Source organism: Zonotrichia albicollis, chromosome 2 (genome assembly GCF_047830755.1).
Source record: "Zonotrichia albicollis isolate bZonAlb1 chromosome 2, bZonAlb1.hap1, whole genome shotgun sequence".
Taxonomy (NCBI): domain Eukaryota; kingdom Metazoa; phylum Chordata; class Aves; order Passeriformes; family Passerellidae; genus Zonotrichia; species Zonotrichia albicollis.
In genome coordinates this window covers 108,951,063-108,963,696 of record NC_133820.1, presented here as the reverse complement: position 1 = coordinate 108,963,696, position 12,634 = coordinate 108,951,063, and the positions used below count along the sequence as shown (strand labels likewise).

The following is a 12,634-nucleotide window of genomic DNA, read 5'->3' as shown; positions in this document are numbered from 1 at the left end:
AAACCTGTTGGAGCACTCTCCCAGCAGGTGGAAGGCAGGGTGTCCAGTCTCAGCCCAGTTTGTATGTCCTGTGAAAATGACCTTCCAAGCAAAGGTTAGACTAATTTGCAATTAGAAAAAAGAGGGAGTTATGCAGAAGAACCTGGGAAATTAGTGATTCTGAAGGGAATTAGAGATCTAAAAGGTAGCAAAAGACTTTTGACCTTAGCCAGTAACATATTATTAGAGATTTTTTTCAGGATAAAAGCCAACCAATCAAACATTTTTTTCCGTATATGATTTGTGTTAAAGCTTTCAGACTGTAATTTTCAAAAGTATTTCAGGCAATGGGAAGACTTTAGGACAATTACACTTTGTGTAAAGTTTTCTTCTCCACTTCTTGTCCTTAAATAGAGACTTCTGCTTTGTATTTAGCTGTGGAGTTTTTCTTCCTGATAAGAATATAGAAGTACTTAGTGCACTCAAGTGGAAAAATATGCATCCATAATGCAATGCTGACTTTAAATGTGCTTTTAAAAAGTTAAAACATAGATGAAGCCTGTCATTTACAGCAGCTTAACTCAGCTTTCTTACATTTATTTAATTCGATTAGCATTTATATCCTCCCATTGCTACCCCCACTGCCATCATTCACAGAGACTGCTCTAAATATTAGAAGTCAGTTGCTTTGATGCCGTGTGTCGAAGGAACTGTGTAGAATTGAAGGACATTTTCAAATACCATGCTAATATATTTTACTACTGAAAATAATCATGACATTGACAATACTTGCTTTCTTCTCTGAGTTAAAACCACATTGGCATGTGTTAAGCATCCAGGAAAATATTTTTGTGGAGAGAACTTTTAATCTAATCTTTTGCCAAAGTTATTTTTCAATTTGTTCATATTTTTTTTTTCCTTTGGGCTCTATTTTCAGCATGTGATCTTTTTGTTTTTCTTGTTGTAGGAAAACTACATTATTCTGAAGGATCTGTCATTTTCATGCAAATACAAAGTAACTGTTCTGCCTGCAAAATCTAAAGGTCGTTTTAAGGCTGAGAGTACTTTCTTTGTTACCCCACCTTGCTCTGCGTTTAAAGAAAAAAAACACAAGCACATTAATTGTCCTGCTGAAGGAGGTAAGGCATGATCTGCAGAACTACCAAATAGTTCCAAAAGCATTTATAATCACCAAAAGAGAGTCTTAAAGAGCAGTTTTAGGATAGAAAATGAGAGATTTAAAACAAAAATATCACTAATGCTTAAGTGAAAATCAACAGAAATACACAACAGCATTGATTTTGGTTAGTACATTATTACTGTTTTTTCAATTAAGAGTAATCATAGTGGACATACAAAAATATCTGACATGGTTGTTGTTTTTTTTTTTGTAAGGAAGAATGGTTCCCTATTGTATTTATTATAATAATGGAGGATAACTGTAAACATGATTATGGTAGTGTGACCTATCTTTTTAATGTTTTGCTGCAGATGCAAGCTGCTTTTCCAGTTTGATTTTGTTTAGGTTAATTCTGCTCTCCAATAAGAAATAGAGGCCCTCTAATCTTTTCCAGCATTGTCACAATATGTAACTAGAGGGCTATGGAAGTTGCAGAATTATGGATATATTAGTTGGAGAGGATTTCTGTGGTCAGCTTGTCCTGGCTCAGGTCAGCCATGGTTTTGCGCTGCCAGGTGTGGATACCTCTCACCTGGAGTCCCTCCTATTCCCAAGGATATCCCCATGCTCCATAAGTCACCCAGAACCCTGCTGGCCTTCACTGCCATTTCCTTAATGCCTGTCCTGACAGTTCCCAGCATTACCGCCTTCCTGGGCAACTGTAACTCAGGTATAACTTCCCCCCAGTCAGACTGCCCTGTTAACTTGTACTGCAGTCTTAGTGCATGAATTTTACTCTTTGGCTGAATTATGGAGTTCTGTGCTACCCTGTGCATTTTCTTGTGGCCTCAGAACTTCCAGTCTGAATTCAGCTATTCTGAAATATGAGGAGCAGGAGAATGGCTCCCTGTGACTGAGGCACGTAGGTCTTTACATGCCATAGCTTTCTTTTCTGTACCTGCATCTGAGAGCATTTCATCTGAAGTTTGGGTTTGGTCCAAAATGTCAGTGGAATATATCAAACATAGGTTTTTGGTTAACACTGAAAATGTGATGGTGGAAAGCTGCCTGCATCATGTGTAAAATAGAAGTAAAGCTCTGCCTGGCCTTGATTTCTGAAATGAAATTAATATTATTGAAGATTATCTGTAACAGTTCAGCTTATCTTTTTTTGCTTTCCAAATTTGTAGTGCCAGTTCTACCCAAAGTGTTGGCCAAACCCGAGAATCTGTCTGCATCTTTCATTGTTCAGGAAGGTAACATCACTGGCCATTTTTCCTGGAAGATATCTAAGGCAGACCTTCACCAGCCCATGACAGGGTTTCAGGTCACTTGGGCAGAAGTGACCACAGAGAGCCGGCAGAACAGTTTGCCCAACAGCATCATTTCCCAGTCACAGATACTGCCAGCAGTAAGTTGTTTGTTACTTTCTTTTGCCCGTGGCTCCCTAAGTTTGTGTGTCTGTGCCTCATTTGTAATGTTTAGTGGTGATACAGATGTCAAACACTGGTTCTGCAACTGAGTTGGAGCAGGAAGTACTTAATTTTTCTTCCTTGATGGGGATACAAAACATAGCTGCTATTCTTGATGATACATCAAACATTTTAACCTGTAGAGCCTGGAGATGCCTTTAATTATCTATCACTGTATGTATCTGTCTATTTTTAGCACCTGGTTAACTTGCAGAAGGCTCTGATTTGAGCTGAAATAGTGTCTTCTGTCTTTCAGAAACCACCAAGATTTAGGGCATTTATACCAAGGACCATTCACTCTGACTGAAAATGTAGTATTTACGCAATCAGGGCTGAAATGCACAGGGCTCAACTGCTGGAGTTGCTGGATGAGCAGAGTGAGTGTACAAGTGCAATGTATGCACTCCTCTCTCTGCCCTACCCATGCAGGATTTTATATGATTTGGAACAGCTTCAGCCAGGTCTGTTAAAGGCAATCCCATCTCGGAATATGTGCTAATTTTCCAGGAAAACATGTTTCCCCCCACTTTTTCTGTCTCTTCTTTCCCTTTTACTGTCTGCTCTGGCAGTAGCAGCAAATTATCCCACAGGAATGACCAAAGTTATTCCCACAATGTGCTTGGGCTTCCCCACATGGGACAGGTACAGTACCAACCAGAATCACCTGTCCTGTGGATTCCTGGCCAGACCAGCCTGGCTGGTCACAGGAACATCCTGCTGTCCTCATGTCCAGCATCACTTCTCCAGCTGTCTCCTTCCTGGGCCTGGGCCTTTGCAGCTTGGAATAAGATGAGTGATTTGTTCCAACTTAATGCAGATGATTTATAGGTTTGATTTTGTTTTAGATGAATGACTTCTGATTCCTTAATGTCTGTGAGTCTTTAGCTAGATGTATTCCCATGTGAAAGTTTCTGTGAAATGACTTTGAAATTATTTAGCACATGTCTAAGTGACCACAAAAGGTATGGAGCAGTGAAAAGTGAATCCATCGTGCCGTAAAGGATGTCTTAAGAGCAGAAGGCAAATTCTTATGGTGTAATTGGGACAAATCTGAAATTAGTGTGGTCACCCTTTTTTTCCCACAAGCTGCAGAAGTGGCCCCAGGCCAGCCACTACTTAAATTACCAATTAGTAGAATCCACTTGCAAATCCAAAATAAAAAACAGTTTATGTAATGAACATGTTTGTTAAAAGGAATGGTTAGGAAAATACATTTTGATTCGTTTTTTAGTGATGGGCATATCAGCTTTTTATGGAAAGTGATCAGCACACTTTCCATAAAAGTCTGTAACAACTTGGACCTTGTACACCTGAAACCATAGTATTATGGTTAAAAATGTGTCTGTTCAAAGGGACTGGCAGGCAAAAAATTCGAAACACACTTGCTCAACGAAGTGATGCATACGTTAAATCCTTTTAACGGAATTCTATGAAAATAATTTGTGGCTGCTGACAGTAATAGAACCTGTTTAAACCAATGATGTGTGTGAGCAGAACAGCTATGTTTTATTTTCCAATGGCCTGAGAATTGAGGGGATGTGTTTAATTTTAGGATCACTACATCCTCACCGTGCCCAACCTGAGGCCCTCCATGCTGTACCGCTTGGAAGTTCAGGTGCTGACGACTGGAGGGGAAGGGCCAGCCACAATCAAGTCCTTCCGCACGCCCGACCTTCCTCCGTTTGCACCCCACAGTAAGCACTGACCTCCTCTGAAATGTGCTCGTGACAGGTTACAGAATTTCAGTCTTCCACATTTGAAGAGTGGAAACCTTTCTCAAGCCTTAGAGCTTTTACTGATTCCAATAGCATTCCATAAACTTAAGCTGTGTGAAAATACTGGCTTTTTTTCCCTTGATGACTGTCCATCAGCAAATCAAGTCTCTCAATCATTTTCTGTGGTCTAACATTTGCCATTTGTTGCAGCCACAGATCTTTGGCCTATGCCTATAGCACTTGGGATTCACAGTTGGTCTGTCCTCCAGGGGCAGCCTGGAGTGATTACATAGCTTTCAAGATAAGATTTTTCTGGGTTCGCTCAGTCCAGCATAGCTAGAGCTTAAACATATTCCTAAAGCAAGGCAAACCTTTTAATGGCCATTTCCAGCACTTCATGTGTTTCTGAAAAATACAGCTCAGTGTTGCAAAGCCAAATAAAAAATACAATTAGTTCAAAATCTGTCTGCTTGAATATTTTTGTCCTTTTAGAGGCCCACTAAAGTTGCCTGGACTGAACATACACATAGTTGCCAGCACAGACTCAGCATTTATAAGCTGAAGGATTGAAAGCTGAAGGTCTCACAAAGCCTTTTCAGTATGGATAAATGTTGGCATTACATATACAGGGTTTGATATGTGCATAATTTCCTGTTCTTTTGTTTAGGACCTCATCTGAAGCAGCATCATCCACATCACTACAAGCCATCCCCAGACAAATATTAGACTGTTTCAGATGATTATACAAACAACTGAGAGAAAAAAACTGAGCTCCCAAATGAGGGCTGGGTAACAGCACATCGCTTGGAGCAGTGAACCCAGTTTTCCAATGGAAGCTAACATCGTGTAGGATCTGTATCTACTTCTCTGTAGTTTAGACATGAAGAATTATGTTTGCACCATGACCAGGATGAATCATACACCAAGTATCATTTCAGTACCAGCACTATTCAACAAACTGATGACCACATCCAGCTCAACACCTGGGAGAAAATATTCATTATACTGTTCATTATAATGTTTTTATATTCTGTGTTTAAAGTAGGTTAAATGGTGCAGTGTATACAGGTTTTTCTCTTATTGAATTCAATGTTACTATTTGCAAGGTCCTGTGATGTATACATACTTTTGAAAAATTGTCTCATTAATGGATTTAAATTATCTGTTTTACTTAAAGCCCTGCCTGTCACCAATTTAAGGTCTGGTGTATTTTGCTATTAAAGAATATCTCAATTTGAAATTAATTATCATCAATTAATTATAATTAATTATTGAAATTAATTATCTCAATTATCTCAGTCTGAAATAAGCAAATAAGTAAAATGAATACCAGTAGCAAAAACCTTGAAATACCCAGTTTTTAATAATTGTAGTGTCACCATGGAGGATACATATGTATTACCCATCTGATCTAAAGTGGTAATGTTCTATCATGTAGATCTTCTATTAATACAGTTAATAGTTAAAGGATATACAGGGTAGAAACACCATTGTAGAGAAACAAATGACTATTAATAGAATTGTTTAAAACTTATGGCAATGAATGCAGTTAATTAATAGGTTCTAGAAGAATAACTTTAAGCTTCTTTCTTACAATTTTTTGATACATAATATTTCAAGGTATAATATTATCTTGAATACAAGCACCAATTTTCTAGTTAAAAATCTGAATAGTTAACATTAAAGTTTTAGAAACTGAAATTCTGAGGCACATTTGTTATTATAGTAGCTGTGTAGCTACTTTTTGGCTTTGAATTTTGATGCACATATTTCTTTTCCCTGTGGATCTTTAGAACAGAAGGATGGATGTATTGGCTCTATTTTGCTGTTCTGCTTACAGAAAGAATTATGTGACAATATTCTGGCATCTGGAAAACATTGGCTTATAGTTTATTTGAATTCATTTTTCAAATTTAGACAGAAGGGTGCCCTTTTCAACCATAAGGGAATTCATATTGCCTTATTGTGCAATATAAACTGTCTAGAATAATTTATCACACAGAGACACATGTCTCAATAGTAAACAGAAACTGCTTGGATTTATTATTGCGAGGGTGGAAAGTATCTGCCAATAAACATCCGTACAAATGCCCATAATCAGCTCTTAATGTTCAAGATGTTCAAAGTGCTCCTGAATTCTTTGGCACTATTTCCATTGCCGCTTGAATCATCACACCAGACTAATGTACCTCAAAACTTGACTCCAACTGGACAAAGTGGCCACTTTTACTACCAGCAGATGATACAGACTCATCTGTGCTTCATATTTTTCTGAGATATTCAATAAGAGGAGCTTGGACATTAGTGGTACATGTATTTGCCTTGTCTTGATGACAAACTGTTTTGTGAAAAAGCAAGTATGAAGAAAGACCTATCTGAAACTGAGGATCAGATCTGCGTTTATCATAGAATGTTCATGAAATATTCAGTTTGCCTATACTGAAGTTTACAGCTTTTATACCACAGAGGGGAAGGAATCTGCATTAATTTCTGATCACTTGCTCATTACAATTTTTTTACAAATTTACCTTCAGTTTTAAAGGGCTCTTTTGCATTCTTTTCTATTTTGGTTGCTGTGTTTTTAGATATTGGTCACTCTTGGTCTCTCACTTAGTGACCAAGGATTTTCCCAGACTTTTTCTATTGCTACATGGTTTGCAAAGGCCTTTACCAATAGGTTAAAATATATTAAAGGTTATGGTGCTTTGAATTCCTTCCTCTATTTTCCAATATGCATTAGCAAATTAGCAGATGAATTCTTATCCCAAAAATCTGTAGTATAAAGGTTTATTTTCAGTTTTCTTAGAATGCGAGAGTCTGAGATATTTTTGTCAGGATGAGAGTGTTTCAGTGTACATTTTTACAAAGAAAACAAAATTTGCATTGGACTGGTGTGCAGCACTGCTTTCACATTTGGATTGCACAGGGCATAAATGAGTCTAAAAGTGATCTTTGTAGTGTTTGCTGGATCAGCAGGATCAGGGAAAGTAATTACCTCAGTCTTCTCTGAAGAATTCTGTGCAAACCTTTCAATCACAGTCTGTTCTACTTGTGCTGCATCAAATTGACACTGACTTGATTAGTGTTAATGAAATTACATTTCATTCATAGTGGCACTGTAAGGAATAGATGTTGCTCTTTGGTACAATGATGCCAATTCACTGGAGATAAGCAGTAAATTAGGAGCCCTGAGTCCTCATGAAATCATCCTTCTGTGAAGAATCAAAATGGTTTCTGTTTGCTGGTGCCATTCTCTCTGAGACATTCTTCTGTTCAAAGTAACAGTACTTTTAAGAACACTGAGAGGTTTCCCCTTCTGAACTAGATTGATCAAAACCAAAAGCTGAAAGTAGAAGTCTAGTGATCAAGTGTATTATATTGAGTCCACTAAGATGTAAATTATTTTTTTCCTTCTACAAATGATCTTATCAACTCACCTTTTAAGTCACCCTCCAAATCAAAAATGAAAAATTCAACAAAGTCAACAAAGCTCATGGATAGATGTTAAATTTCCAGCTGTGAGTGATTTTCTGATTATTTTTTTTAAATTAGCACTACAGATTTGAAGTTTTTAGTGCCTAATTCTAAAGCTTTGTTTGCTGAATCACGCAGGGTATTGTCCTAATTTACTAGACTAAGCCACGTTAAACATTTAATTCAGCAATAGAGTTGCAATTTGCTACTTAATTCCCTAGTTAAAGATTTATTTTCTCTAATGATGTTGTGTAATTCAGAGTTAATATTGGGAGGATATTAGAGATACTGGGATGTTTTAAGATACTCTGCACCTTTACACTAATGTATTATTTACTGTGCACGATTCTGATGGATTTGTCAGTTGAATTCAGGATGCATTTTGTTTATCTTTATTTCTTAAAGGAGAATTATAAGATTATGCTATTTTTGCTAACTGCTTTGTGAAATGATTTTTTTGTTCGCTGGTGATTTTTGTGTAAGAAAAAAATGGTTTGTTCTTGTTATATCTTTTTTTTTTTTGTTGACCATTTTTGAGTTGTTTATAGAGCAGGAGAAAATAAGACAGAACTTGTGCTGTATCATCCATGTGCATCAACTTGAATATTCATTAAGCATATAGCACACAGACAATAAGTAAGAAGTCTGATTCTTTAAATGCAGAACATCCTCAGCTTAGGGCTTCAGAAGGAGCTGAGGACCTGGTGTGGCAATGCTGATACTGACACTGATATTTGGCATGGTCACACACAAAGTAATTTCTAATGTGAGTGGGAATTTGGCAATTCTGCTAATTGTTATTAGCAGAACTGTATAGAAAACTTAACAGTGAGTCAATTTATTTTGCAATACTTTCATCTCCATACTCCCAGTTGCAGTCAGGGAGAGTTTCCAATAAGCAGGTCCTGATTCAGGAAGGTTGGCACAAAGGAAATCAGTGGCATGGAAATTAACCTGTGCAGTAAAGAACGAGCTTTAGTGATGCTTCAAATCAAGCATCAAACATGGATGTCAGAGTTTGTTTGTTTGAATAATGTCTTAAATCAGGGCCTTGTAAAACAAAGTGGGGGAACCAGACAGTTCTAAATTCTGTGTAAAACACCATGAAAAATTTTATTTTTGTGTATATGTAAATGTCATAGTGATATTGACTTATTTATTAATTAATTTTCTTATACTATGTGCCAATTATGTTCCTACCCTTTTGATCAGTACCTGTGAACATCAATTACTAAAAATAATGTTATGCAAAACTTGTGCATTTTAACCAGGAATATGCTACTAATAATCTGTTGCATGTAGTTTTTCAATGATTAAAAAAACCCTTTATTTAAAAAAATGTAAATGGATACCTGCAGATGTTGATGATTATATGTGGGTTTGCATGCCAAAACTCATTGTTCAGTTGTGGGCATGAAATGTAACGACTGTATTACCTCTACTGATATATTAGTAAGGTACTATTTACAAAGTAATTAACAGAGCTCTATATGTAAATTTTTTCCTTTTTACTTAATTATATTGTACTAAAGGTAACAAATGCTTCTCTGTTACCCAAATTGGCTGTAGAAATTACGTTCCTATAACAGTCATTTAAAGTCAATATTTATTTATGTATGTAATACAAAAAGATTGGTCTTATGTGTTTGTCCTGTTATTTAGAGAAAAAATATACACTTGTAAAAACATTTTGTAAAAAAATACAAATGTAAATAGAGTCTGATTTCTTTTACTCACTATTTTCATGTTTAGAATTTGTACATACTGTTTATGTAATAAACTATCCTACATCAAAATATTGCTACATTATCTCCTCCATACAGAGTTTAGAATTTTGCTTCTCTTGAGTCGAAGAGGTAGAGCCACCTAAGAAAAATCAGTGTCATACCAAGTACTTCTGCTTCATCTAAATTTCATTGTGTCTGAAGTCATACCATTTTACCGTGTCTTTACTAGAACATTTTGTTTTCTTTACATAGTCTTCAAAATAATGTGAAAATAAAATTAAATATTATTTGAGTCATTTACATTTAAACCAATAGTAGAAGTAAAAAGTCATGCATAAGAGCTTGCCCTTTCTCTAGCCTAACTGGATAGTTCATAGTGAAGATTTGTTGATCCTTTTGTTTTGCTAACTTAAATTAATTAAGTTGGTGCAAGCCAACTGCAAGCCAAAATTTTCATGACTGAAACTCATGGTGAGTCTGTGTATGCACTAGATTTGGAGTGTTTTCTGTTCTAAAGTGCAGTATCCTATGGTTTAAATTTTGTATTTTTAACAAATATAAATATCTGTCTTAGTACAAAACTTTAATTGTTTCAAATTTTCATAGATGCACTGTTATTCTCAGGTGCAATATCCTTAGTTCAGAGATGCACCTTTGAGTACCTCTTGACTTACCTAATAAACATTTCTTTTTTGTTAACTTGATCAAAATCTCCAAAATTTCCTGGTATTTCTATCTCATTAGAATAACTGCTTACATTTCTAGTTTTGATTTTCTTCTTACATAAATGAGTAATATTTAGAAACCCCTCCTATTTTTAAATTTTTCTGCAAGTGGGACAATTTCTATATTATTTGCTGTTGTGGTTCAGTAAAGCCAAGTAAGAATGCTATATCACCTGAAAAGGTGAATGGGTAAGTTGTCAAAATAAATGGTTGAGCTGTTCTATACGATGTAATTCAGAATAGCAATTCATTTTTTCTTTCCATGTCCTCAAAGAAATATTTTATTCTACATTGGAATAAAGGACACAATGACTGGATTAAATAAAGCATATGAAATAAAGCAAATTTACTACATATAGAACAGTATTCATCATTTTGAGGGTGGTACAACCTGGCTTTTGTGCACCTAAAACCAGAATACACTCAAAAGATGCCATTTCATAAAATAAATTAATACAATGAAAGCCTGTTCCAGTACAAAGCCAATCCCTCATATTTCTATTTTCTGATTACAGGTGTTGTGTTGTCATTGTCTGAATCTATGCCAGCCTCCTTGAGGAGGGCCTTGGGCCAAAACAGTGGCTGCAGCCCTCGGTGGCAGTGCAGCACCTGGAGGGTAAGGAAGCACCAGGGAGAGCAGTGAGAATGAAAGCTTTGAAACAGAGCCAGTGTGCAAGCAGTGAATTGCTACGTCCCCTTTGCATTGTGCTTAATTTCCTTCTTGCTCCTGCTCAAGGTGCTGGCAAGAGTGCAGATGAATATTTAATACACACCTTGCTATAAGCATTTACTGAGTGCTGTGAGGCACAGCAACTAAAGAATTTATGAATGCTTTCTGTACCCAGTTCCTTACCTGTGCTGGTGATTTATTCATGTTACTTAATAATGAGCTGCATTCAGCAGGTCTGTTTCTTCTCAATGGAAAATCAGCTTTGGAAGCAGTGGGCTGTCATTTTTCAGGAGAGGTAGGCAAATATGCTGCACACAAATATCCCTTTATATTTGTGTGCAAATGTATTTATACAGCAAATAGAGCTTGCTTGTCTTTTGCACAAACTGTTCAGCATTAATATGTGTGCAATAGTTCAAAATTTTCTGTCTTTCACAATAACTCTGAGTTGGCTGATTAGTAATGATTAGTCAACATTTTTGTCACAATTTTATATTTTATTTAGAAAATACTGCCTGATTTAAATGGCTCAGACTGCACAGTTGTGAGTAGATGCAGAGTGATGAGCTGGAATTTCCATGCTGTCATTTTATGTAAGTGAAAGGTACAGGAGGCACTGGGAACAGAAGAGCATCAGTGGCACAAAAAGATTCTGCTCACCTGATGTATTAATTTCTTTGCCAACATCCAATTTCTAGTATTAATTCCAGTATTTGTAGTCATCTGCAAACATTCAAATTAATATCTTAAATTTCTTTTCTGAGACGTGCTGCAATACTTGCTTGAAATGTAAATATTTCAGATTTTCCGTGAATGCGCCTCAAGATCTGCTAGACTAACCATGAAACAGGAATTTGCAAAAAAAAAAAAAAAAAAAATCTGCTAAGTGCTAGTTGTCCTCCCAGAACAGTTACTAACAGCTGTTATTTTTGCTTGGTGTTTATTGAATCATACTGTAGACAAAGAAGATCCATACACATTTTTCCTGTGCTTTGAGGGAAATACCTCTTGTCACAAAGGACAGCATTTAATTGGTGAAAGTGCTTCATGAGTGACTGAGTCACCAGGGGCTTACAGAAGATTTACACCAGTGAATGAACCCTGTACTTTTTTAATTGTCTGAAGATGGTGTTAATTTCTCTTGCCTTTTAACCTGGACTTGAAGGGGATTTTAGTTTTGCTCTGTAGTGGATCTGTGTGCATTACTTTTGTTGTGAAGGACTTGCCTCTGTTACTACTCTTAGTCCTACATGGCACACTTCAAGCATGTTTCTCTTCACTGCTTAATGCTGTAAAAATTTAGGTTTATGATACCTTTCCAATAGAAAATAAATCCATTAAGGTAATATATATAATGTATTTATAACAGATTTCAGTAAAAGGTTCCTTGTCAGCAATGTATTATTTGTTCTTCAATATAAAGAATATTTGCAGCTGTGTTCTTCAGCATAAAGAATATTTGCAGCTGTATCTCATTTAAATTATTATGTACACAATATAGTTTTGTTTGTAGAATAGAAAATCTATCTTTCTACACATCAGCTATGCTGGCCACAAGAAACTGTGGTGAGCACATATACCTAAATATTAAATGAATTCATAGATGTAACTCATATTGGCATTGATAAATGCCATTAAGAATAATTTACGTTCAGGTTAACTAAATATGTCACACTGACTAAAATGGATCCCAGTTCATCTGAAAAACTTTGATAAAATCCTAAGGTGATCCCCTATTTATTTTGTAGGTGA

The 12,634-nt window shown here is 36.1% G+C and overlaps 1 protein-coding gene across 1 annotated transcript in view; it reads left to right on the top strand.

Annotated features, from left to right (window-relative positions):
• Window positions 1-11,791, top strand: part of ANOS1 (anosmin 1) — a 135,296-nt gene extending 123,505 nt beyond the window's left edge. Inside the window, exons 11-14 of the mRNA XM_005487543.4 lie at window positions 947-1,118; window positions 2,290-2,510; window positions 4,124-4,265; window positions 4,954-11,791. Coding sequence (XP_005487600.1) covers window positions 947-1,118; window positions 2,290-2,510; window positions 4,124-4,265; window positions 4,954-5,012 — 594 coding nt within the window. The 3' untranslated portion in view covers window positions 5,013-11,791. The remainder of the gene's footprint in view (window positions 1-946; window positions 1,119-2,289; window positions 2,511-4,123; window positions 4,266-4,953) is intronic.
• Window positions 11,792-12,634: the final 843 nt, after the last annotated feature.